The sequence below is a fragment of the Parus major genome, chromosome 1 (assembly GCF_001522545.3).
Source record: "Parus major isolate Abel chromosome 1, Parus_major1.1, whole genome shotgun sequence".
Classification (NCBI taxonomy): domain Eukaryota; kingdom Metazoa; phylum Chordata; class Aves; order Passeriformes; family Paridae; genus Parus; species Parus major.
In genome coordinates this window covers 81989542-82016673 of record NC_031768.1, presented here as the reverse complement: position 1 = coordinate 82016673, position 27132 = coordinate 81989542, and the positions used below count along the sequence as shown (strand labels likewise).

General features: G+C 41.0%; 3 protein-coding genes across 10 annotated transcripts in view; 2 read left to right on the top strand and 1 right to left on the bottom strand.

The window, feature by feature from the left end:
* Positions 1 to 3591, top strand: part of CREBZF (CREB/ATF bZIP transcription factor) — a 4664-nt gene extending 1073 nt beyond the window's left edge. Inside the window, exons 2-4 of the mRNA XM_015620075.3 lie at positions 1 to 481; positions 1130 to 1207; positions 2559 to 3591. Of these exons, the coding sequence (XP_015475561.1) occupies positions 1 to 481; positions 1130 to 1178 (530 nt within the window). The 3' untranslated portion in view covers positions 1179 to 1207; positions 2559 to 3591. The remainder of the gene's footprint in view (positions 482 to 1129; positions 1208 to 2558) is intronic.
* Positions 3592 to 7661: 4070 nt separating this feature from the next.
* Positions 7662 to 13242, bottom strand: LOC107200908 (transmembrane protein 126A-like). 3 transcript variants are annotated; one of them, XM_015620009.2, is made up of 6 exons: positions 13133 to 13242; positions 12682 to 12843; positions 11246 to 11370; positions 9254 to 9447; positions 8519 to 8633; positions 7662 to 7925 (listed from the first exon to the last, which is right to left on the bottom strand). In XM_015620009.2, the coding sequence occupies exons 3-6, from the start codon at positions 11359 to 11361 to the stop codon at positions 7721 to 7723; spliced, it is 630 nt and encodes a 209-aa protein (XP_015475495.1). In that variant the 5' UTR covers positions 11362 to 11370; positions 12682 to 12843; positions 13133 to 13242; the 3' UTR covers positions 7662 to 7720. The 3 variants fall into 3 exon arrangements, with proteins under 3 accessions (XP_015475495.1, XP_015475504.1, XP_015475522.1); XM_015620018.3 differs by having other exon boundaries at positions 12682 to 12848; positions 13133 to 13239; XM_015620036.3 differs by having other exon boundaries at positions 13172 to 13190.
* Positions 13243 to 13339: 97 nt separating this feature from the next.
* Positions 13340 to 27132, top strand: part of DLG2 (discs large MAGUK scaffold protein 2) — a 986158-nt gene continuing 972365 nt past the window's right edge. For 5 of the 6 annotated variants that reach the window (XM_033516385.1, XM_033516379.1, XM_033516378.1 and 2 more), the window contains exons 1-2: positions 13340 to 13476; positions 14163 to 15236. In XM_033516385.1, coding sequence (XP_033372276.1) covers positions 15218 to 15236 — 19 coding nt within the window. In that variant the 5' untranslated portion in view covers positions 13340 to 13476; positions 14163 to 15217. The remainder of the gene's footprint in view (positions 13477 to 14162; positions 15237 to 27132) is intronic. The other variant, XM_033516376.1, reaches the window with a different exon arrangement.

Genomic DNA, 27132 nt, shown 5'->3' with positions numbered 1-27132 from the left:
GGTTGAACCGGCTGAAGAAGAAGCAGTACGTGCTGGGGCTGGAGAGCCGCCTGCAGGGCCTGGCTGCCGAGAACCGGCAGCTGCGGGACCGCAACCGCGGCCTGAGCCGCCGCCTGCGAGAGCTGGAGAGGGAGAGCAGCTACCTGCGGGCTGTGTTGGCGAACCAGAGCGCCCTGGGGCAGCTCCTGAGCCGCCTGGCCGGCACCCGGGCCGGCGGGCTGCAGCTTAGCACCAGCCTCTTCAGGGACACGGGCAGCCCCCGCCGCCAGCACCAGCACCTCCAGCCCGCCGGCGAGAGCAGCGACCACGACTACGCTTTGCCCAGCTCCCGGCCCCGCGGCCTGGAGGAGGCGGCGGCGGTGACTGAGACGGAGGAGGAGTGGGCGGCCCCCGGCGGGATCTGCCTGCACGTGGACCGGGATCAGGTGTCGGTGGAGTTCTGCTCCATCTGTGCTCGGCGGGCAGCGGCCTCCTTCAAAATGTAGGGTCAAGTACCTGCTGCAAGTACTCGTGGGGTTCTCACCCGTAAGGGCCTCGCGTCGCGGCGGAGGAAGCAGGCGATGGTGCGGAGGAAAAGAATCCATGCAGTGGTGATGGGGTGGTATTGGGGGAGATGCAAAGGAGGGGAGCCTGGCGCTTACTTAAGTGCCCAGGGTAACAAAAAAAAATCTCTCGAACGGCACGTTGGGAGCCAGACGGTGGCCTTGGTTTAAGGTCCTGTAAATCTGGCGTGTGGACGGTAGTGGTGTGAGCCTGTTTGGCGATGGGAGTCGCGCAGAGCTGTGTGCAGCAGTGCGACAGTGGTCGTGCAGACTGACACGCGCGTGGTGCCGCCAGAGCCCGTTCGCAGCACTTGGGTGAAAAGATCATGCCGACTTGATGCATGAAGGTGTGCTCGGCTCCACTTCGCAGTAAAGATAATGCTGACTACCCGGTCTTGAGTCAGATAATGTCTAGCCTGCTTATCCTGAGGAGCCGAAAATGCTTGCTTAGAAAACCAAACAAAAACTCCATTATGACATCGTCACTGGACAGACTTAAGAAAATAGTAATGATCGGCAAAAGAAAGCATGCATATAAAATTGTACTGCATCTCAGTTATACATTACTATTAAAACCTCTCTGACAGTTTCTCTTTTAGGTGGTTGCCCTGCCAGGCTCCGTTGTGTAGGGGTTAAAGAACAGTCGTTTTCCACCTCGCAACCTGGTAAGGATCAATATATTCCCATAATGTGGTATCAGACAGCTTGCTTTGCTTATCCCAGTCACTTGTAATGACTGGTTCAGAAAATTATGTCTCTGGTCCTTGGCCTACTCTGCCAAAATGTTTCTAGCTGTGGATGACAACTAACAGTAAAGGTTACAATCATATCATTCTCATTAGCTGTTTTCCTCTTTCCATTTTAGAAACAAATACATTGGCTACAATAGTAGCCAATACAGGAGCTACATTTCGAGTTTTAAAGAAATGCTCGCACCATTTGAAATAGAAATTTCCTATTAAACCACCTATCTGATGAGCTGAAAAAGGAAAATATGCTGATGGGGGGATGTGACATTTATAGCCATTTATTACAGGGGACTGTCTCAAAAGTCTAAGTAAATGCTTTTTGAGTGAAAAAAAGAAAAGGAATGTGTGACCTGTTGGTTTAAAATGCTGTCTAGTGTTAGGGATGCACAGTACTTTTCAAAAGCTCTTCTCTAGCTTGCTCTAATTCATGACGCAGAGTTTGACCTGATGAAACAACCTGAGCACTGGTTAAATCTCTACAGAGGAATCCTCACATAGAGGAGTCACTCTTGCATGGACCTCTAAGGATAATTAGGTTTGAAGAATCAGTGCATTGAAGTATTACTTTACCTTCCCATAAATAAATCTCTGTGCCCGTGCACACTGAAAATCCTATGTTACTTCAGAGTTGCTTTAAATTTTAAAAATACTGCATGTATATGCACGTGCTTAACTCTACTGTAGAATTCTTGATTTAGCCTCTTACAGTACCCAGAAATCTATGACCCGATAAAATTAAGCACAGTTTGGAGATGAGCAAATATGTATCTTGAGGCTAATGATATGAAAATGCTCCATAATTGCTCCTGAGATAGGAGGAAAAATAGTTTGGCAAACAAATAGTGTGTGTTTTCTTGTACTAGTCAGTGTTTCTCCCTATCACAAAAGATGAGTGGGTTCTTTTTTCAGTTGTATTATAATGTTTAGGTTGTTTAAATGTATGTCAGTTGGGGGAAGAAGGATTGTGAAAATGATAATATGTAAAGTGAGGTTTCACAAAGAATGCTTTTCTAAAACAGCTTCATTTATTAAATTCTTTTAAAAAATGATGCTATTTAGTGTTTCTAAAGTCTTGTTTCTTAAAGCCTTAAATTATGTGTTTAAGGCTAAGTAGGTGAAAGCATTTGCTCCCAGTCACTTGCTTTATTGGTGCTAGACCCTGTCATGATTTCATCAGTAGCAAAGGAGTTTGATTTTTCTTTGTGAAACATCACTGTGTGATAAAGTATATGTGTATTTAGCATCCTTGTTTTTCTTTATGCTAAAGTGGATTCAGCTGTGTTGGGGCAGAAGAGACGGGACCAGCTGCTGGCCACATTTCCTGCTTTATTTTAAAAGGTAGTATAAGAAATGAGAATAAAGAGGTAACAGGGCTTTTGCTGTCTTTGGTTAAAAAAAAAAAAATTGAATGCTGGGATTATTTACTGTCATTCAAGATGTTTTTTTCTTAAAAGGCAGTATTCTATCAAACAGGTTTTACTCCACTGTATGCAGAATTCCATCTGTTCAGGGGATATTGCCAGCATGAAAGAGACTTAGTGGGATATGTGTGACCTTACACTTCTGTGGTGGTATCAACAGGGCTGTTCAAAATTTCAGTCGTAACTTGGGTAACTGCTGTAACTGATGGGTTATACCAGTGCACAGGAGTCAGAATTAACCACCAGGACCTGCACTGACTGATATGCAAAATGGAAATAATTTAGATTCAACCTGCCTAGCTCAGACTTCATGAACGTGCTTTATTTTGCAGTTTATCGTGCTTGAGGAAGAGAGAAACACTAATGTAGCAAGCATGGGATGTTCCAGTGGCATTTTTATGGTTACTTCAGTGTAGGAGTGTTTTTTAAGTTAATTTAAATATGCATTCTTTCTTGTTGCATCACTGCTGAATGGCAGAGTCAGGGAGAGTTCTTCTGGCCTCTGCTGTGAACCTGCACAATGCTCTGTCGTGACACAACCTGTGGCTGTGTCTGAGGGCAGCTGATTTTCTGACATGCAAAATGATGTATTGTGGTACAAGAACAAGGTCAAGTCCCAAGAAAGTCAGTGGCTGCAGGCATTTCTAGTGCCTACTGAATCATATTTAAACCAAATAGAAGGGAGGAAGTTATTTGAAACTCTAACCAACTGTACTATCTGTATGGTGTATTATTAATGTAGCTTTTTGAATTGAAAGCCTTGAAATGACGTAACTTAATACTTGAAAATATATTGTAAATGTTTTCTTTGTAATCATGTGCCATTCAGATAAGAATACAATACCATAATAAAATCAGACTTGTTGATCTTTCAGTTTATGGGCTCAAATGTTTTTTCATCTTTTTCTTTTCATGGATGACTTGGTTCATTAAACAAAGTGGTAAAAAAGAAAGGGGAAAATGCTGCTATCTCTGGGTCATCAACTGGAAAACAAGATAAAATGGGTCAGGGTATGCAGGAGAAATGTCCTTGCTCTTCTGCTTTTAAAGGTAATTTTGTGGTAAGGACAACACAAAGCTGTTATTCCTTGAACTGCACAGAGCTGTACTTCTGAGAATCAGCACTTCTTGTATTTCATAGTTGTTCCTAATTTTTTATTGATACTGATATGTTTGATCAATGTACCATGGAGGAGTAAAATACTTAAATAGACCCTTCTGTGGTCTATTGGCATCTTCCTCCCTTCTGTTTTATTTTTAGGCTCTGAAATTTCATTTAGACCATACATGCTGTTGAATCACAATCTTTGATCAAATTGCTATATTCCACACAAAACACTGGTGTGAGCATTAAAAACAAAAGGTTTGACAGTGCTGAAAGGACAGAACATTTTCAGTGCTCTGGAGTGAGCCATGTACTGTATGTTCAGATACCTGCTCATCTTAAACGTTTTATTTTTGTAGAGGACAGTTTGAAATAGTGCACTGGCTTTCTAGCATTTCACTTTCTAGTGAAAGAGGTCTGCAGCATGATAAAAAGGAGCATTTCACAAAAAATACTGCATAAAAATATAAAAGCATCCTGGCATGCTTGGCCTTTTTGGCCTCTAGTTGTAGGAAATGCCCTGTTCAGCACTGGAACATGTTTGGTAAATTGTATGTACCACAGAACCAAGTGCTGCCAGTGTTCAGCTGCACAGCTATGCTACCTGCATTTACCTGTTTTTTTTTTTCCCAACAGAGTCACTTGAAGACTGTTTAGTGTTTAAATATGGAACAATTTCATGCTCAGTTCTCCTTTAGTCCTTTGGAGTTTGATTTTGGTGCTGACTCTTGGTAGTGTTCTAAATTAACTTCTGTTTCCTCTGAAGAGATCTGAAGCATTTGGGCATTAAAAACAAATGGGTTCTTCTGTAATCTGTTGCTGTCTGGAGAGATGATACCAAAGGAAATGCAGTGAACGATGTTCCAACACTTGGCATTTCTTGGTAGTTCCAAATAATCAGATTTCTTGTCATTGGTCAAAATTGTTAAGAGTTTTCCCTGTGAAACACAGGGATCTTTGGCAAAATACAAAGGGTTCTTGTACGCTTACTGATTTTTAAAATGCTGTGCTTTCTAGAGTTTGTAGTTAAGGAAGTTTTCTGCTGGAATCGGCACTATTCTGATGATAGAGCTATATTTACTATTAGTTACACTGTAAAATATCTGCAGGATATGTTTGGTATGGGAGCCATTCAAATGGACTCTGTTTAAAGAACACCCTCTGCAAAAATTGCTCGTCACCATCTGCTGATTCTACATTTTTCCCACACAGTTTAAGTGGGATATGCAGATGTGGAGAAATAACTCTGCTTGTGCTCATTATCAGGAAGATGCCAAGGGCAGGACTTGCACGTGTACCGGGAGGATGAGGGTGTCATTTGCAGGAGCTGTAGAATAGATTGTAATATTGAGACAGAATGGTGCATCTAGAAGATAAAAGTGGTGCTTTTTTAGAAATTCTGTTGGCTCTTATCTGTAGCTATTCTTGGCATTCTTTTGGCTGTAGTTCAGACTTGGAGTAGCCTGAAGTCCTGTCTCTGGCATATGTAGCCTGTGTCTGGCCTGTTTCTACTACAGTGGTGGAAGGAAGGATCCAATAACACCTGTTCTCACTCTGTGTTTGTGGGGAGTTTATTACAGTTGTCAGAGGCTAAGGACTGGTTCTTGGGAATTGTAGGAGGTAGGTCATATCCTGAGTATGAAACAGGGAATGGAAGGAGCATTCCTGTGTAGGCACTCCTCTACACACGTTGCCAGAACTGGGATAGTACCATGCTGTCCTGTGGAATTCTGAAGCAACTTCAGACTTTACTGATTAACTTCTGAGAACACTTCTTCCCCTCAATAGTTTAAAGAGAAGTACAGAGGGTGTAATTGAAAAGTTTACTTGTTCACAAAAACACCACCTTTCTAGTCTCAGGAGTGTTCAGCTGACCTTTGATGTGACTAGTGCTGAACATGTAAAGTACATGCTTGCAATTTGAGTGTTCATCAGTGATGCTGGAAACAACTATTGGTCTTTGTAACTTCCTAAAAATGTTGAGGAGTGTAACTTTTTTTTTAATATACAATCTTCATCTTTCACATTAAGAAATGAGTATCTAAAAAGATGTGGTTTGTCCAGGTCAGGCCACTAAACATCAGAACATGCATTTTGGTGACAGGATAATTACCACTTCAATTTATACCAAAATGAAAGTAGTACATGTAAGGGGAGATATTTTTGAGTCTCACCCATTAATCTGTTTACAGTACTTTAACTATTTTAACGCTTGCAATAATCACTGAGCCAATCATTGTCATTCTTCAAGATACTATTGCACAATAACACCTTTATTTTATGTTTTTATTATCACAGGTAAGTGGTTCTGTTGGTTAAAGTCTGATGGCTTCCGGAGATATGACAGTTCACTGTCATGTAAAATACTTGCTCCATGAGAATCTCCAGTCGGGGTGATTAAGGTAAGGCCAAGCTGTCTGGGTGCAGGATGGAAACACCACATGACACAGCGACACTGAATCAATGAAAACCAAATTATCTCTAACAACAACAGGGAGTCTGCATTGCTGCTTCCCTGTACAAATCAGGCTGCTGCACCTGGTTGTAGAGAAAGAATGTGTCATGGTCCTGCTGTAATGACCCATTTTTAAGGTAAATAAAGATGATTAAACAGCTTCAATTTATTTTTTATCAGCATTACAGCATAAATTTTAATCCCTTTCAATTAAAGGTCTCAATGCTGAATTCCTACTTCTCATTAATAAATATTTCCACATGCAGCTCAGGGGATGCTAGAACTTTACTGAAGTGACTGTTGACCAGTAACTGCAGTGTTTACAGTTACAGAATCACTTAGGTTTGGAAAAGATCCCCAGGATCATTGAGTCCAACCTTTGAGTTACCACCACCTCCTCAACTAGATCATAGCACCAAGTGCCACATCCAGTGGTTTCTTGAACACCTCCAGGGATGGTGACTCCTGCCACCTCTTGGGCAGTCCATTCCCATGCTTAACAAACCTTTCTGTAAAGAAATTTCTGATGTCCAACCTGAAACCCCTAGCACCATTTGAGGCCATTTTCTCTTGTTCTGTCACTTGTTGCCTGGGAGAAGAGGCCAACCCCCACCTGAGGGGGGTTAAGACCATACATCAGATTGAGAGAACTGTTCCTGATTTAGCTCTCAGACTGCAGAATACACCTCGTGCAGTAGGAGAGCTGCAATTTATATTGGTCTAGAACATACAGCCACCAATGTGAAGACACACCTGACTGATAAATGCAGTACTCTGCACCACTGATCTTAGACATAGCTGAAATATGTCAGTAAGGGCATTGGTCCTCTAAAGCCTCTTGACACAGCCCTATCCTTCAGGAAAAGACTTGGTTTCAAGGCAAAAAGGTTACAAGGCCAAAGGCTATTTTTTTGATATGTTGGGAAGCCTGACATGACTATCATTCATGATTGCTCTGTGATAAAAGTGTTCTCTACAGTGTGACCCATCTAACACTGTAAAAGGGGTAATCTTGTGATGAGTTTTGTGCTAACAAAACAGAGAAAAGGGAGAAAAATACTCAGATTTTGAGGAATCTGTAGTAAAACCTTGCCTTGATTTTTTTTTCAATAAATATCTATGGTTTGCATGAGGAAGGAAAATCCCTCTTTTTTCAAGAATACTTATTTTTTACAGCTTCTAAAAGTTGTAGCATCACCTTAGAACCAAACATTAAGCAGGCACTATAAATGCCTTCGTGCCTCCTATTTTCAAGGCAACACAACCTGTCTGTTATTCAGGTGTATACACTAAACTGGGCATAATGAAAAATTTAACCTTCATTTAAGTTCAAAACTTAAAAAATGCCAGTGCAGAGACTTCATTTTTATATTAAAAAGACACAGCAACACCTCTTTTTCTTGTTTATTATGGTTACTTATCCAAGGCAATTGAAAAGTTGATTTACTTCACTCAGGTAGCTCTTCAGGATCCCTGCTAGTGTTCATCTGCAGCAGCATTTTGATATATATTCCGTGCTCTTTAGTGGCAAGATATAATCCAGTCACAGCCTGTACCAGTATAGCCAGACTCATCTTTCTAAAGACAGGCCGAGCAGTTGTGAGCCAGTAGCGTAACATGTTTTCTTTCCCTGGCAAGGGAGTTGACATATACCTAAACAACAGAAACAGTGGAAGAAACTTACTTTTTTTTTCCATTCAAGTGTCAAGATTTAACATAAAAATTTATGCAGATAGTAATTTTCTCTTCCTTCTAAATTAAATCGACCTGGTGATACTGAGCTCTCTGGATAAATGCTTTGAAACATCCTGGCCACACCCTGGGTCTCACCAAGCCTCACCCTGCCCTTGCTGTGCTCTGAGCTAAAAGAATGACACCTGTCAGGACTTTGGCTGCTGGGCAGTGCCCAGGGTCAGTGAGGTCTCTTGGCTGTCCAGCCACCTTCACTGGTGGCAGGATGGCAGCCACCACTGCACGCACCCAGGCACACCCTGGGACACTTGGAAGGTTCCTGCTAAATACAAGGGCTTCCCAGTAGATCACTTTGCAGATCTTATTTCACTTTGGTGTAGCTCTTACAGACTTCCCTTTGTAATTAGATGGCCTTAATGTAAATATCCTTCCACATCTTAAATGTCTACAAGGAGACAAGTGTGCACAGATTAAATATCTACAGAATTTACACTAAGAACTGAACATTTAACCCATAAATACATTTCAATGAATACACTGCAAGTAAGACATACCTGGCTGCAAGGCTTGCGTTCAAGGGGATAGCCAGGAAAATGGGATAGAAACCACCCACAACAGCACCTACTAATCCTCCTCTGATCACAGCACAGACCTCACAGTTCAGCTGACCTGCATGGCAAACAATATTTCACTGCCAATATCCACACAGGCTCCACCACATCAATTTATAAGCTGCGTGCAAGAACCTGAAAATAGGCTCTTGACAGAAACTTCCAAGCTGTACAGGTATGCAAAAAATTATAAAGGAGGACTCTTCTTTAAAAAAACAAACAAACAAAAACAAAAAATCCCAAACCAAAACAACAACAGTCCCCCCCCCCCAAAAAAAAAAAGACAAAAACCAAAAACAATCACTCCCACTCCAAGCCAAGAGAAATTTATCATTTAAAAGTTGACATTCAAATGAAATTGTACAGATGGGGCCAAACTGAACTGCTTTGTTGTTGTCACTTCTATATGACTTTGAGTGAAAAAATGATGAAACTAAGTAATGTGTAAAATAATTTTTTCAGAAATATATAAACATATGTATCTCCTTTTCCACTCCACTTTGAGAACTCACTGCTGTCTGATGCATTCTGTTTTTCAAACTCTGCTTTACAAACTGAAGGTGTTTTAAGACCACAATAGTTTAATAGCACTGTTCTGCAGGAAGAAAAAGCTCTTCTAGTGTTACATTGTGTACAGAAAGCAAAGCCCTTTAAAAAAAAAAATAAAGAGATTTTTACCTGAAAATAAAGGGTTATGCACAAAAACTTCATAAACTGCTGCTGTTGAAAGAAATGGAATGACAGCCATTGGCATAGCAGACACCAAGGAAGCCTTTCTGACATGTAGGATGCTCCTGAAGAAATTATTTGCTGCTAAGCCACATAAGCTTGAATTTGCTGCTAGGAAGTATTTTCCATGATTACAAAGGTTCCTGTGAAAGAAGGAAAGTCATTTCGGCAACTGAGAACTGTAAAATTAGTTCAGTCAACTACAGTTCTCTTCTGAAAATCCTGCAACAAGGGGTAGGAGATGTAAATCTCTCACTGGAGCAAAATGGAAAGTAACTACTTTCCAAAGCAGCCAGTGCAGCAATCCTTTGTTATATGCCTGAGTTTACACACACTTCAAGAGTGAAGTAGCAGGTTGAGAAGCTACATTTTTTTTCCCCCCCATTATTAGAGTTAATGGAAGCTTCATTAAAGCATTCCTAATAAGCATGTTTCTAAGGACAATGTCTGTAAAGAAATGAGGAAATATAGATATATATACAATAAAATAATTTTAAAAAGTCAAGTCTACTTAAAATTCTACATTTTAATGTTTCAGGTAATATTAAGCACTAAAAAAAATCATATGGAAAAGATTTCGGGGATGTACTTGCTAATCTTACAATGTCAGACATCAAGGACATCAACAATTTCTTGATTTAAAAATTCAGATTTTACCTTTACAATCACAGGCAGTAAAACACAGGCAAGCTTGTCAATAAATACAGAGGACTGAGATTAAAATTTTAGTGGGATATTTAAGTATCCAAACTTAAATATCTAAAAAGAGCAAATTAATTTACCCAGGACCAGCAAAATCTACTTAGCAACGTACAGAACTGTTATACTGCACAAAAGAAAAGAAAAAGGAGGATGGAAGAGTTGGGATTTGTGGCTTTTTGTTTGTTTGAGCTCCCAAGTGTTAAAAACAAGTGCTTGGGTAAACAGGAACTCTCAGTTTGACTGCAGTGTGCTTGTTCTTCCTTTCCAGACATTAGTGAGCTCCCCTCTGGATACAAGCTTTAAGTCCTGCCAGGGACTGGAAGCTACTCCTTTCCAAGGCCCAGCAATCCATAAGTCCTGAGTTTCTATCCAGACATTACCACATCACTACTGAGTATCTGCCTCCCCTGCTATCCTCGGGAAAGAGTTTTGGAGGCTAAATGTGAGGGCAGCAGATCCTACACAAAGTTGCAGCCTTTCTCACTTTTGTGGGGAGGCCCTGTGTTAATACCTGCAGTTTTTTTTAGCCAGCAATTTAGTCCTATTAAAAAAATATAAATAAAATAAGCTTCTGATTACTCTTGTTTCTAAAAAATTTATCCAAGCTGATACACCCATGCAAATGGCTCCTAACAGAACCGGCTCAGGTTTTGCAGTGACCTGCAGTATCACAAACCAAAAGGTCATTTGTGAGGCCCAGAAGGCATTTAGCTGGCTTTGTGCTGCACAGAACCCTGCTGGTGAGCCTGCAGGACTCCAGCTGACTCCTCCACCACCACCTGGATACCTTAGTCTCGCCTTCCTGAAACCATGAGTGGTGCAGAATGAAATGCAGAAAGCAGCAGGTTGATGCACACTCAGTTCTGGCCCCAGGCCAGCCCTGCTGGACACAAGATGACTCCAGCAGAATCACATTTCAGTTTCCTAGAAAATCTTAGCTCTAGCACAGGACTGTGAGCACACTCAGAGCCAGTCAGGGCTGATCAGCCATCCCAGAACTGTAAGCACTGGGGAGCACATGCCAGAAACCTGCTGAGCAGGACCAGAGCCAACACTGAAATAACCATATTGTAAAACCATTAAACAAGTTTTCTGTTCTGGACAATAGCAAGCATCTTCACAATTAACTAATTTTGTAACTGCAAGGAAAATTTGTAATATAAGAATAAGGAAAAATAAAAGCCTCCAGGACTTGAAATGTTTGATGCACTTATCTTCATTTATTTTACCAGCACTTACTGATCTGCTTTAGGAAGCTCATTGAACATCTTTTGTATGATTTCCATCCGCTTAAATCTTTCCAAAATTAATCTTTGCTGTGGAGAATCTAGTTCAAGAAACTCTCTTCCTGTCATCCTGAAGTCCTGGATCATAAGGAAAAAATAAACAAATGCAATCAAAGTTACATAGCTGCAGTATGAATCAAATAAACATTTAGACTCTGCCACTATAAATCACAAATGCATTTCCTATTTTGTGTGGCAATGCTCCAGGTTTAAACTGACTTCACTGTCAACAGAACTGTAAGAAAAAAACCCAACCAAATAAATCCTTACTTTGTAGGCATAAATCAGAAAGCATACAGTTGCAGTGGTTTGTGTGGCAAGGTTTTGGTAGCAGGGGGGATGCAAGTGTGGCTTCTGATATGCCAGGAGCTTCCCCCATGTCTGACATAGTCTGTTCCAGGTAGCTCCAAGACAGACCTGCTGCTGGCCAAGTCTAAGCCCAACCACTCCAGTGGGGGGAAAGTTAAGAAAGGATAAAAACTGCTGCACAACAGTAGCTGGACAAGAGGAGTGAGAATACGTGAGAGGAACAGCCCTGCAGACCCCAAGGTCAGTGCAGAAGGAGGGGCAGGAGGTGCTCCAAGTACCAGAGCAGGGCAGCCCCTGGTGCAGCCCATGATGAGGCAGCTGTGCCCCTGCAGCCCGTGGAGGTGCAGGGTGGAGCACAGATCTGCCTGCAGCCTCTAGAGGATCCTGTGCTGGAGCAGGTGGATGCCCAAAGGAGGCTGTGACCCAGTGGGAAGCATGTGCTGGAGCAGGCTCCTGGCAGGATATGTGGCCACATGAGGGGAGGAGCCCAAGCTAGAGGGTGTAGCTGGCAGGACCTGTGGGGCGTCCCACACTAGGAAAGGACATGTGAGCCTGTGGGGGACCCACATGGCTACTGAAGGACTGACCCCTGCGGAAGGGACCACACACTGGAAAAGGAAAAGTGCAAGGAGGAAGAAGTGATGGAGACAACCACTGATGAACTGACTACAGCCTTCATTCCCTGTCTCCCTGCACCTCTAAGAGGGAGGACATAGAGAAAATCAGGAACGAATGGAGCAGTGGAAGGAAGGTGTTTTAAGGATTGGCATTATTTCTCATTACCCTATTCTGATTTGACTGACAGAATATTCAATTTCCCCAAAGCTTACTGTTTTGACTGTAATGGTAATTGGTGACTGAACTCCCACTCCTTACCACAACCCCCGAGCTTTTATTCGTGCCTTCTCCATCTTGTTGAGGGGGGCAAAAAGTGATAAGAGCATTTTGGTGGCCACTTGAGGCCAACCCTTTAGCACAGCTCTTGATTACACTTAGAGTTTAGTGATTCAAGTGCTTCTTTTCCTACATGTTTTACTGCAGATGAAATTCTCCCAGACTTACTTTGCCAATCTTACTTACCTTAAGTTGATTTTATAACGTGAAGGCTGTGTCCTAAGCCCTACCTATGGGTCTGAGCCTGCTTGTGTTCGGGCTTGTCAGGATGCAGGAACGGAGAAAGCAGAACAAGCGGGCAGGATCTCACCGGGATCGCTTCGGGCCGCCTGAGGAGGGTCCCCAAACCTGTGCTTTGGGATACCACAGACAGCATGTCAGGGAGCTGTAATCACGCTCCTCTCCCTGAGCCTTGCACACGACTTGTGCACACGACTTGTGCACACGTCTCTCCCTGAGCCTTGCGCGCCGCTGGACGTAGAGGGAATCCTCCCAGAGCCCCGGGGCCCGGCTCAGGTCAGAAGCCTCAAGCCAGGAAATTGCGGCTCGACCCCGACCTGCAAACCCCACCGCTACCAGTCACTGCCTCCGCACCCCGCTGACCCTTCCGGCTTCCCCGCCGGGTTCAAGCTCCGACCTTGAGCCGTACGGGCGGAGACAACCCCGTCGCCCTCACCGAGCCGCTCCCGCCGCCTACAACATGGCACCTCCCACCTCACGCCCTCCCCGCGGGCGCCGCCATCTTGCCTGCTCACATGACCCAGGGCCCTCAGAAGCCACCTGTGATTGGGCCGTTGGCCGCCGGCCCAGCATGGCGGCCGCCGATTGGCTGCGGGCCGGCGGGCGGGGCCCGGCGCTGGTTGCCGGGGCGGCGGATGGCGGCGGCGGCTCCTCGATGGCGGCGGGGCTGAGCGCGGACCCTGCACTGGCGGCCGGGACGCGGGGACTCCCCCTTCGGTGCGGGGAGGCCCAGTCCTCGGGGTAACCCGCTGACCCCTTCCCCTCAGCCCGTGCCCCTTCCCCGCCTGCCCCCTCAGCCCCCGCAACGCCCGCTGCCCTTCCGCCCGCTGCCCTCTTCCCTCGCCACCGGCTCCTTTGTGCTCCCTCTCCGTCCCGCCCCTTTCGAGCGCCCCTCGCCCCGGCTGCGTCTCGCTTCGCCCCACCTCCAACCCCTCCCTCATCCCCTCAGCTCCTGCCTCTCGCTTGTCCCTTAGCAGCCCGGGGGGGAATTGTCCTCGTCCTTAAACCCAGCCTGGCTCCGCCAGTTCACCTGCACTCCATCCCAGTCCCTCAGCCAGCCAGCCCTCTGTGTCTTGTTTCGCCTCAGAAAGCCGCAGGCAGACCCCTTTGGGTTCGAGAGAACCGAGGGAGGGTGGAGTGGGGAGGGGATGAGTGGGGACAGGCGCTGAGTCCCTGCCCGCGGGATGCGGGGACGAACAGATCCTGACTGTGAACATCAGAGAGCAAAGCAGAGCCGCCCCCTTGACAAACGGTGCCCATCTCCCAGAGAAGACGATGCACAGCAAAGCCCTGTCATGTGCATCGCAGCTCCTCGTTCTCGCGGGGAGGGGAAGCGTTCGGAGCTTGTCCGCCTTTCTCAGACTTTTCCATAACGAAGTCGATGAGGAAAATCTATCCCGTTTCTGTTTCTCTTTTTGTTTTTCCAGAAAAAGGGGGAGAGAGAGAGAGGCTGATACTGAAGCCAACCAGCTGCGCTTTTGAGAGGGAAACTCCGGACTGATCTCATGGCTTGCTTTTTATTTCGTTAATACTTCATTACCTCTGAAAATGAACCTTTTGTGAAGCTCTTCTCCTAACTCTCCTTATTCCTCTTTCACGAGGTGGCTGCTGCTGTGCAAGGGAAGGAATGGCATGAAGTAAATGACTCCAGTATAAAGCAATCTGCTTTGCCCAAGTGCCCAGTGGGCAGCACTGTCACTTTAATAATTCCAGGTCAAGGGATTGCTTTCCTCGTTTTCAATCCTCTCTTTTAATACATGGGAGGATCAGAGGGACATTAAAGACCGTAAGGCTGGGTGGCTTGCAGATAATAAAAATGAAAGTGCCCAGTGACTTCTGTTGGGTAAGAGGGTGATATTTGAAGGCTGTTGTCTGGTGAGGAAAAAGGGATCTTTTCAGTCTGCTGTGTAGTCACCTAATACATAGCTAGCAAAATTAATTCAAGAAGTGAAAGAGCTTAAAGAGGCACTTTGGATTGTTTTTGTCTTCCTCCTTATTTGGATTACTTGGGCGTTTTTGTCCTGCAAATAATATGTTTTTGAGCATGTACAGGTGGAGTATTGAGACAGCTGCCTAGAGATGGACTGTGCCTTAATTGTATTGCATAAAATCTTTTAATTTTCAAACTTTTCTGCCAGAAGAGGAGTTATAATAAGGTTTTATATTGCCAAGGAACGTTTGCTCTTGTATTTTTATAGAGTCAAATATATTTTAAAGAAATTGAAAGCATCTCTTAAAGAAAGAATCAAAAAGCTTCTTTCCCCCCCCTTTTTTTTTTCTTATTTGTGGAGAGCATCGGAAGTCCAATCCAAGGGAACAGCAAGTATTCATAGAAATGAAGATTGAAGCTGCATTTCCTTACTGAACTGTAAAAGTGTTCTGCAATAGATAGTCAGTTCCTGACCTTGCAGAGTGTTCCAGTAGTACTTCGTTAGTACCTGTAAATAAGTGCTTGCAACCAGATTCAGAAGTAGGAAGAAGAATGCCAGTCAAGAAGAAAGGTGGGCTATGAAGCTTCATATCTCATATTGTGTCTTCATTGTTAGATTGTTGATTTCTAGTACTTAACAATTTCAAATTAAAAATGCTTTAACGGGGAATGGAAATCGTTTTTCTTTTGCATTGAAAATGGGAGAAAAATCTTGCACTTATGATAATAATTTTTAAAAGTAATTTTATGCTATCCTTTAAGATTTATGTCAAATTTGGCCTCAAATGTTTTTTTGTAAAGATCAACCATCTGAGATTTTGAACAATCAAGAAAAAAGTATGACATTTAATTTTGTGAGAAGCCTCTCTTACAAACAATAATAAATTTTAAAACCATAGTTTAATCTGTTATCTATTTGTGATATGTTTGGCAGATAAGCATCACCTGTCAGTGGCAACATAAATAAATAACAAAGTATCAAGGCTAATTTTAAAAACAAGTTATGAGAGCTGTGTTTTGAAGGTGATTTGAATGTTGTTTTTTTTTTCAAATATGATTTTAATTAGCTTGAATTTCCATGCTTTAGTACAATATAAAACTATGTCTTTAAGGCTGTAGTATGGCAGCATTTAAGAAAAGACAAACAGCCTTACATTTGGCCTCTTCTCATCTCAAGTTTGTGTTTGCAGCTTTGGAAAATATGGCTTCCAGTCTTCAAACAACAGCTGGGAAGTATATGAAGGAAAATTCTTACTCTTAAACACTCGCAGACCATAGGTTATTTCTGGTTTCTTGCAAATTAGACACTGATTTAAAGTTTTGAAATATGCTAATAGAGTAAGGATCATGTGAACCTTTTTTTATTTAGCTCTTCTATCCAGATGTGCCTGGATCTGATATACCTCTGGATCTGATGATACAAAATGTGAGGGAAAGGACAAAAAGTGAATGTTACAAACAGAAATGAGGATGTAATCAGTGTGACTTTGGATTCTCTTCCATATAGGAATAACCCTTCATTAGTTACAAGTTAACATTTACTATATAAATAATGATAAACCATGCAGATTGCTAGAATTCTTTTAATGAAAAAAAAAATAAATGGGATTTTGTGATTGTATTTTAGAAAATGACAGTGTAGAAATGAAATTTCAAACCTGAAATATTTTAATGAATGGCACTGTCATTCATGGAATTGCTTGCCATTATGTGTAGTAAAGGTGGAAACATGTGGAGGAGTTGTGTTTTAATTCATCCTGCTGTGTTGTAAAAGTGTCACCCTGATGTACTGGTGAGGCTTCTGTATCCTACCTGTTTACAGAAGGAAAACTGAGGCTTTTCATAATTTAAGTTTTAATCCTGATTTAGGTGATTTACACTAAGGATGTCTGTGTCAGATGTTCAGCTGTAATTCAGTTTCTGAATACTTGCTGCAGGAATTTTGGGGTGAAATCTTATAGGCTTCTTAGTGCAGAAATGAGATGGGCAATCACAGTAGTCCCTTCTGGCCTTAAAAATCTGTGAATTTCCTGTTTATCTCCAGGCAGTTTGGGTCAGTCTTAGTGCACAGCAAGGCTTGACTTTCCTTTTTGGTGTTACAAGGATGTGTGTTTTGGCAACATTAAATATAAAGTCAAGAGACACAAATATCCCCCTTGAAATGCCTGAAATTGTCTCATCAGTCAGTGTGTTGAAGTTGCCAGTGTGAAAGTATTTGATTATTAAAAGGGTATTGTTAAGAGTGTATTTAAGCATGTAAATTGCAGGATTAAAAATGTTGGCGAATCAGTAACTTCATTGTGATTTTGAACGACTTAATTTGTCTAGTTCATGCAATAGACTTTAACTTTCTAAACGTAATTAAAGGCATGCTGGCAACTCAAAACATTCTACCATTTTTAAAAAGATGGCTGTTTTTTCAAGTAATCCCTGTTACTCGTATGAATGTTAGGGAGATTGAGGGGATTCTTCCATCCATGTTTTTTTTGGTTTTTTTTTGTTTTTTTTGTTTTTTTTGTTTTTTTTCCATTTATTTGCTTTATGATTTTGACAGCAGTTTGTGGCTAACTAGTTTAGTACTTCTGATGATGACTTATTTTCATTTTCTGGGGAAAATCTGGGAGTTCATATCTACTCTCCTTCCCATTGAGACATCTGTAGAAATCTCAGTGGGATACTCTCTTGTAGGCTGTGCAGAAGTATTTCAGTATCAGCATTGAGGACAGGATTATCCCTCTCCTTGTCAGCACTTCTTTCTGCATTTCTATTCTGGATTTGATTAAAATGTTCTCCTAAAATCAGTATGGAGACAGGGAAACCTGTGAAACAAACTTTAAAACATACTGATATTTATCACTGGAAGTTGTTACCATGCCCTGTTTTCTCTGGCACTGGCTGGTCCTGGGTCTTTCTAAAGAACAACTGAAACATTTTGAGAATTTACCTTTGAAATAGCTCTCACATGTTATACCAGTCTTCAAATTTCACATAGCTTTGCACCTACTTTACACTTCACCTTGATGCTTGGTGTGATACCTGCCGTCTTGCTTTTGAAAATCCAGGCCTGTATAGTTAAGAAAAAAATAGTTTGCTTAATAATAAAAATCATATAACTTATAGGAAGCTTTAATTTCTTATGGATGTGGAAAAAAAAATAATTTGGTTCTGGTCATATTTCAGTACCTGATTACTCTTGCCTCTGATGTGCTAGAGTGAAAATATTTTGTTTTTCTCACTTCAGTGTGGAGGGCAATGAGGCTCAACATTCCAGGAATGTTCACAGAGTTGACATGGTTGCTTTATATGAATAAATAAAAATAAATAAATAAATAAAAATATAAATAAAATACCAGGAAAAATCAAGGCTGGAAAGGAACTATGGAGTACCCTGTGGTGCTCCCTTTAAGTAGGGGGTGAGACATTGTTGTACTATTGCTGCACAATTAAACAAAGGGCTCTTTGGTTCTTGCTCATCTCTAATTTTGAAGTAAAGTTTTAAATCAGACAAGACAGGCGTCTGACTGTAGTTACAAAATGATTTGTTGGATAGTGCCATTTATAGATGGAATGAGATGAACAATTTTGGGAAGTAAATAAATTCATTATTTTTGCTTAATTTTTACTTTACTTTTGCAAACTAGGATATTTCCAGATAGAACTATTCATGGAAATATGGGATTTCTTGAGGAAGGCTTTGCCTCAAAGTAAAATAGTACTACTGTACAGAAGAAGTGAAATTAGGTTTTTGCATGAGTTTAGATGTCTGCTCTCCCTCCCTCCCTTCCTGAGTTTCTTAGCTTGATTTCTGTTAACTGTAAGGGACTATATTTAGATTGCTAATTGCATGTATTTTGGATTCATCAACAGAATAGTTAATAGCAAAAATGTTACTGTAATTCATTCACATCTTTCACAGTGATGGAAAGAACTAATTAAATCCATACTCTTCTGTGATGGAGACCAGATTCCAGTTTTGGAGCTTGCTTGTGATTCACACAGAGATGGCAGGAACCCCCACATCTGGGTGCCTGGCTGCACATGTGCTTCTAGACTAACTCTGTCGTCCTCCTTGCACATCTAGCTGTGTCTAGGCAGTCAGAGATAATGAGTGTTGGGTTGTGTGCTGCCCTCATCCCACTTTGCATCTCTCAAAGGGAGAAGGACCTTTAGTCAGATGAAACCTTTGGGTTGCTCTTAATACCATCTTGACTGGCCCCACCTTATTGCCTGTTTATAAAGATGTGCTGATTCTGTTATAGAACAACTTTTTGCATCATTCCTTTTATATTAAAAAATGCCTTCTGGGACATGTTTTATTAAGCACATCAATGTCGAGAATCAAAACGTGTCTCTGATCCCATGTGGACAACTTCTGGGCCATTTAGAAGAATCTGACAGATGTGCTCTATGAAATGCTGGATTTTGTAGTGGTAATGCTGACTTTGTGGCTGATCTGTTGAAAGGAAGGGGTCTAAAAACAACTCAGCAGAAACTTTTAAAGCAAAGTTCATAAAGGACCAGACAAAGCTAGCTCCTATTCATGCCCTAATTCTCTTCCAAACTGGCAGCTTCTTTTTAGCTAACAAAATTTAAATTTAGGATCATAACATTTTGTGCTCAAAAATCTGAACTATGGTTTCAGTCTTTGTACATCTAACAGCAGCAAATCCAATATATATTGGAAAATTTCTTTCTCTTGTAACAGGTAATTGTTATTACAAGATTGTTCTTTCAGTTGCTGAATAAGAATTCTCAAGTACTTGGCTAAAAGGCTACCTCCTTCACTCCAAGTTGTTCAACTACCTCTCAGTTTGTACAGTTAATTGAATGGGAGCTGTTCAAATTTTAGTTCTGTTTACAGACTGTGGAAAGCACAATTTTAGATTTCCAAGAGTTAAACAAGTGTCAGTGTCACCGATGGACAATGACACAATGTATTAAGGGTTCTTCAGATAATCTGGCACACACAGCTGCTTCGTGAGGCAAAGAAAACCTTTCTTTTGGAGTTTTCTCAACTCTTACAAAGCTTCTCTGACCAGGTTACCCTGATTGGTAGAAGGTACAACACCCCCTTTGGTCCCATTGGTGGGACCAGAGAAAGCACACCAAAAACATCTGTTCAGTATTGTTTTGAGAAATAGTATCTATTTACAATAACACAATTTTGGAGAGAAAACTGTTCCCAGGAACTTTTCCCCTGGGAACAGATGAGCCCCTGACAGGCTGAAACTCTTTCAGGGTCAGAGAATCATGTCCAGAGTGTCAGAAAATTACTTTCTAAACCATGCCAATTTTCACCACAAAGCTTTGATTTAAAGATGTCACTGCTTTTATGGCAGTGACTTTTTTCCAGCCAGACATTGTTTCCGCTGTGAGAAACAGTGAATTATTTTGTCCACAAAAGGACTATAGGAGCAAGCATTATACAGAACAAGCCTTTGTTACATGCATGCACAATGCAAAGCTGAGTGGGCTCTATACTGGGACCAATGAAATTTATACTCTTTTTCAGCCCTGTCGTTATTCTGGTACTTCTCAGATGTTTAATGTAGATTCATCCAATTTTAGTTGCCTCACTTAGGTAGGGTGCCCAACTTTTTGTTCTGGAGGGTTGCTTTGGTCAGCAGAGAGAGATCCACCTCCAAAGGGCATTTTGACACATCTGAGATCTGCATTGCCTTCTGGACAATTGTAATTTTCTCTTTCCCCACAGACAAAACACAGGGTACCGACACTATAACTCACCTCAGTTTGATGATGTCTCATTCTCTTATATAAATGTTAGTGGCAGAAACATCTCCTTATATGAGATATTTATGAGAGCTGACACTGTGTGTTCTGTGAGTGCTATAAATTAACGCTATTCATTATTTTAGTGGGGAAAAAATGTTATAGTCACTGGAATTGGAAGCAACCAATAGTGTTGATACAAGCACAAGAGGCAGCTGTGCATCCTCTCCTCCATTCCTTTTAAGTGTATATTGCACTCAGTAGAAGCAATGGTGTCTTGCATTATAAGCATAATCTTTTTCCTTCTTATCCTCTCTTCTTTCCTTCTGAGTTTGTTCCAGATGGCCAAGCTAGATGTCAGAGGGTAACCATGGAGAAAAAGCTGAATTTGTACCTAGTGGCCAAATGCGATAAAAGATGATTTTGCAGTCCCTGCTTCAGCAAAATGAGAAAATCTGTCTTACTCAGATATGCTTATTTTGGTCAGGTCATACCAGGTTCCTGCTTCTTAGAAGTATTTAAGGTCTGTTTCACTGTGGTATCTTGTATTTACTGCAAATATACACGGTGCCAAACAACAGCTTTATAAAAATAGAAATAAAGGTCACTTTTTCTTCTGCCATATTCATCCCAGAAAGAGCCAGCAAAGTTGCCCTGACCTGATGGGTGATGACAGTAGTAATCAACATACAAAATATGTGAAGAAAACATTTGCTCTTTATTGGATGTGGTCCAGAACACTTTTTGGTGGCAGTAAACACTTTGCCAGAACAAGTCAGTGCAGTTGTCCCTAAGTCTGTCTTCACTTCTGGGCTGAAGAGGTTAATGCTTCCTTCAAAACGTATTTATCAGGGAATTGAATCATGTAGAATTCCTGGAAAGAGGGAATCTGTACAATTTACAGTTACACAACCGGAAACCAATCTTTTCTGATTTCAAATGCTCTCCTGTCCCCTGACCCTATGGGCACATCTTGCATTATGCTGTAGTGGAATAATTCCAGGCACTTTCTGGTTCACTTCTAGGTGTTGAGCACCATCTTAACACTGCGTTGCAGATGGATATCTGCTAAGCTGTGCTTTTAACCTAAAAAAACCCCAACCAAACAGCCCCAGCCTAAGGTTTGTAAATCTACAGACCTGGTTGTTTAACGTCCAAAATGTAAAATTTATTTTATGTTGTTGCCTGAAAACGTGTTGGGTTTTTTTTATTGACTCAGAGATTCTAGTATAATACGAAGGTTCTTTAACTAAAAATTTTAACATGGATGTGAGAAAATGTAAGACCATAATCCCAATTTTGCTAATAAAGAAAGGTAATTTGATCTCATTCCATTTTATTTTTTTGCATCACTGGAAAGGCATTTGTGTTACTGAATTGTTTTTTCTTTCATGTAATATAATGATTGTTTTGTATGAGTTTGGAAGTTATTTATTCCTGAATAGGCATCTTTTCCTTAGTTTTCTGTCTCACTCCAATTTTCACATTTATGTTAATTTTGATACTGAATGTTCTTTTAAAGGAAAAAAAAAATACACAGCTGCTGTACTAAGTGTGCAACTCTTGGTTTTTACTCTTGCAACTATACATCAAGTTCCACTAGTTTTGTGTCTTGCATTCAATTAGATTGTAAGCTCTTCAAAGCAGGGCACTCGGATAATTTTGTATTGTTAAGATGTCAATTTACATTTATTCAGCTGTATAAATAAGAGGTTTTTATTTGGTGTTATGTCATTTTGAGGGTTTGTGGCTTCATTTTTCATTCTGTCTTCATATTTGCATTGTTGATTTAACATCAACATTTCTACACCTAGATTTTAACATTGTGACACTTGAAAAGCAGAAACAAGAAGGTCAGGTGAAGCTACTTGTAATTGCAGGGTGTCTGTAGTTTTGGAAGGAGTCTCAAGACCCCAGAATCTGCTCATTCTGTTTTCTGCAACGCAAACAGGTCACCCGTGTAGCCAGGTCACCAAACTGGAGCAAGGATTGCTAATGAACAGGTCCCACATTGCCTTCAACATATCTGGGAAAAGATAACTCATTGGAAAAAAGGAATGGCCCTGGTGTGACAAGCAGCTGATATCAGCAGTTGCTGAAGCCTTTTTGTGGTCCCCTGAGGAAAAGCGATGTGGTGGGAAGAATTCAGGTCCCAGAATGAGGCCCCATTAAAGAGCTGGGCTCTTTCTTATGAGAGAGCATGATACATAAGATTAACAGGTTATGCACTAAATACTGAGTATTTTTTCAATATTTAATTGTAGTTTACAGGAAGGGATGAGTAGAGAAGATGTATCTGTGGGATTGCAGGGGTCAGATAGTACCATCTGGGGGCACTGAAACAGGAATGTAGCTTGGTTTTTAGGATGCTTTCTGATAAACAGAAATGCTGGAGTAAAGTTTGTGAGTTTATGCTGAGCCAGTTCCTGATCTTTATATAATTATTTTATTCCTTGTGTAAGTACAGTTAGTCAAGTTTAAAGGGTTATATTTAAAACTAAAAAATGTTTGAAGGCAGGATTTTACCAGAACAGATGTGTGGTTATACGTTGTAAAATGAAGTGTGAAGATGTAACAAGGTTATATTGAACTAATCAACACTGATAAATTAAATTTTTCTTAGTTTTCCTTATAGTAAGTTAGACAAAAAGTCTAATTCTTAACAAATTGGCAAAAACAGGAACCCATCACTTCCCTGGTTGGTCGCATGTGTTGTGTTTCATAAAGATGATGGTTTTTCTGTCCAGCTGCATCCACCAGTCAGTGTTCCTATGTCATTACTGGGTGTCCAGCCTGAGTTTATAGGTTGTGTGTTAAGATAAATTTAATTTCAGAAAAGGGAGTAAGAGGCTTTGAGAATGTCAAAAGTATATAAAAGTTGCAGAGGCTGGAACTGTGAAAAAGGACACTGAGCAGGGAAGGGACATGACAAACAAGTGTAGAAGAGGCTATAAAGGGAATAATTGTGGTTTGCTTTACACATTGACATCTGGAGGACAAGTAGTTGTCCTGATTTATAACAAAAAAAGATGGTTTTTGTGTAGTAGGAAAAAACCACTGGATCCTTCAAGTACTGATGTCAGATGGTGAGGGATCTTGTGGATGTTGTAGGAGGTTACCAGTGCAATTAGATGCCATCTGGGTGTAAGTCTGGGTCCTTTTGCACAGCAGGGAGGAAAACTGAAAACCTCATAGGGCTCCTCTAGGCTCTCTGTGTCTGTCTGTTCTGTTTCTCAGAGAATTCAGCTGACACAACACAACTCCTGCCCTTCAAAGCAATCTGACTTGCAGAACATTTAGCCCTCTGTGTTGTACTGTCTGCTCAAATAAATATTCTGGAACCAAGAGACTGCTGAGCAACTTCTGTGGTTCTGTGGCAGCCCTTCCCATGCGCTCTGTGGGGCACAGAGACCTGCAGTAACACAACTCTGTGGTAACACTGTTCAGTGCAAAGCTACCTGTCCTTGCTTCAGTTTTCCTTGGCATTTCGATACCTGGTTTCCCCTTAATATACCTGGGCATGTAATAAATACTGCCTTGTTCTGAGAAATTTGCTGTTGTACTTGCCTAGCAGTTCTTACAGTTTGTCTGGCCATTTCTTGTCTGCTGGCAGTATCAAGGTCTAGCACAATGGAACTGTTCCTAAATTGGTGTTCAGCAGGAAGGCAGTTGTGCAGAAAATTCACCCAGGCTACGGTTAGTTTATGGATGTCTTTGGATTTTAGTTTATGGATGCTTTTTACAGTTAATGGAGAGCAAGGGCAACTTGGAATGCAACCTCAACTTGAAATATCATTCCTTGAAATACTCTCCACTTGCCCAAGATTAATCTCAAAGATTCCTCTCCACAGGCCATGTGTTGGCCTCCTCTGTCTGCCAATCTACTTGTTAAAAGCTGAAACTGCAGAAACAAGCCTGCCTAGTAATCCCTTCCATTAACCCCTTCCTTTTTCTGTCCCCTTGTTTTCCCTAGCAGGACAGAAGATGGGTTTATGTGCCATGCATATCCTGAGGAGCTGTTATTTTTAACCCTTTTTCTTGTTTGTTGTGAGTGCTTGCCATACTGTGTGATTGTCACTTACGTCATGCCTTATGCTTCCTCAAGGTTGTATAACCCATATGCTGCATTTTCTGGATAGTTGTTTAAAGTCCTCTTACAGAGATGAAGGGCCCAATATGCTGGGAGCTTTCTGTTTTTTACACATATTCCCTGTCTGCTTTCCCTCTGTGCTGTCTGCTAGATTAATTCATGTCTCATATTGACATTTATATGTAAATATTGTATGATTATAATTTGTCTAATAGTTCTCAAGTCCTTTGAACCATGGGAGCATACAGCTTGTGTTTTTCTCAACCATCTTACTGTACTGTTACTTGAATTTCTTTCTGAAATTTTACTGGCTTTCTACTCTTTTCCTCTGTGGGTACTGAGTATTGTGTATTAGCAGGATTTATTCCTTTGTGTTTGCTGTTCTGTGTGAAGATCAGGGAAGGTATATGAGTTACTGATAGTTTTGACTTGGATCAGTCCCGAGGCAGGTTGCCTGGAAATTTCTTACTGCATTCCCTCCTGCTGATCTGTAACAACTCATTTTAATTTTTTGAGATACCATACCAGAGAATCAAATCAAGGTATCTTTAAATATTGGAGGCAGGGAACAGTGTTTGCTCCTCTGTCTCATTTCATCATCTAAATGAAGGTGTGAACTCTCCAAAATTAAAATAGTTTTTGACATCCTTTTTCTTCTAAAGTTATCAAAGATCACCAAGAACACTTCCTTGCTCTCTTTTCTGGTGCTCTGGTTCCATTTCCCACTTCTGTTTTGGCTCCTGTGTTTTTTCTCCACCATTCTTCATGCCTTTTCCTGCTTCAATGCCCTACATTTTCCCAATTCTGGTTCTCAAAAACCTGTAAAGTGTCTCCTGAAATGTGTTGGCGTTTTCTACTTTTAAAATTCATCTCTACAACAGCCTTCACAAGTCAGAAGATAATTGAAATCCCTTTTAGGAAAAGGCAGATAAAAAAGAAAAAAAAAAAAAAAAGTAGAAATTGAAATAAAAACACCCCTTCATCTTATCAATTCACTTAGGGCTAGATCTCAACTAATGTTAAACATCTCTCACCAATGAAACCTTATTTTTCATTTAAGTTAACATTTTCCCACCCTGTTGCACCCCAAAAATATTTTCATTCTCAAACTCTGATTCCAGTGGGAGGGAAAAAGTGTAAATGTGTTTCTAAACTTAGCAAGAGGCTGTGATAGACTTGGTTCCCTTGAGAGGCAGTGGCTGTCTGATATTCCCTTGTGCTGGTGCAGAGCACTGTTAACCAGCTGACTGATTTCTTCCAAGTGCAAGGCAGAACTTGCTAGGTTTGCAATCATATTTTCATTTTTTTCTCTCCATCTTCTGAGCCAGCTTGCTTCATGGCAGGAGTTGAATGACAGGATCATATTCCCAAGGGAAACAGCAGCAGCTCTCAGCAGACTGGGGGTGTTCAACAAAAATTTGAGTGCAAAATCAGTGACTGGTCCCTGCCAGTTACATATATGCGTCCACAAGAGTTCAGCCTATGACTTTACTGTGGCCAGAAGGAGCTCTGATGGCTTGAAAATAGTCATATAGTCATATGTATGCCCTTAGTAGCATCTGCTTGAGTTATGTGGTGCTTCCATTATCTGCTCCTTTGGTTTGAGCCATCATCATTCAACAAACCCTGGTTTGAAAATGGAGCTACTTGGAGACTGGTTTTTGAATAACTTTTATCTTTTTCATGTAGTTTCAATTAATCCTGTTAGTAAACTTTTCCTTATTAGTTATTAAATTTAATTTTATGGAGAGACCTAAATTATCTTCAGGTGTAATATATTTAGTTCATCTGAAGGATAAATGGTGTGCATAAATACCTGGGAGGCAATTAAGAAACTTGTTTCTGGGGAACCTTCTATGGTGTGGTATGTGACCTGCCATGTGCAGGCATGGCTGTGTCATCCTCAGTCCTATATGAAGGCACAAAAACTTTTAAGTCAACTCCACTTGTCACTCCAGCAGAGCTACAGATGCTTCAACTCTACCAGGACTCTACTGTAAGTGCTGCAGTGAGTATAGCATCTCCTTGCCTATATGGAGTTTCAAAGTGATTCTAAAAATGTGCTTGCAAAACATGAGAAGATAGAAAACAAATCAGCAGAGAAAGGGAATCCTTCTGCTTCAAGGTATTGGTTAGTATTGCAAGTGGCATCCAGGTTTTGGATATGGACGCTGAGAAGTATATAGAATTGATTTTTACATTGTTTAGCAAAGTAGATGATACAGTTATTGCAGTATTAATTTAAGTATGCATCATTATCAAATTTAGTCTTTCATATGTGTGGCTTACCTTTTAAGAGCAATGCTTTAGGAAACAATTTATTGGTGAGAATTTAATTTCTCCTGATATATAGTGCATCTTACTCTTAATGTGCTTGGTTGTATGGCTTCATTTCTTTTAGACAGGATCCCTAGAAAACTTTTTTGTCTGTAAGATATACTGAAGTTACATTTTGTTAAAATATAACTTGGGTTTTGTATATTTTCTGTATGATTTTTGTATGTTTCATCGGATGTATAAGCATTGCCCCAATAGATTATTTTACTCTTTGACATACATGTCTACTTATTGAACTTTAAAAATCAGTATTACAGAAAAGTCTATACAGTGGGTTCTATAATGTGTGGCTGTAGTGATCTCATCTAGA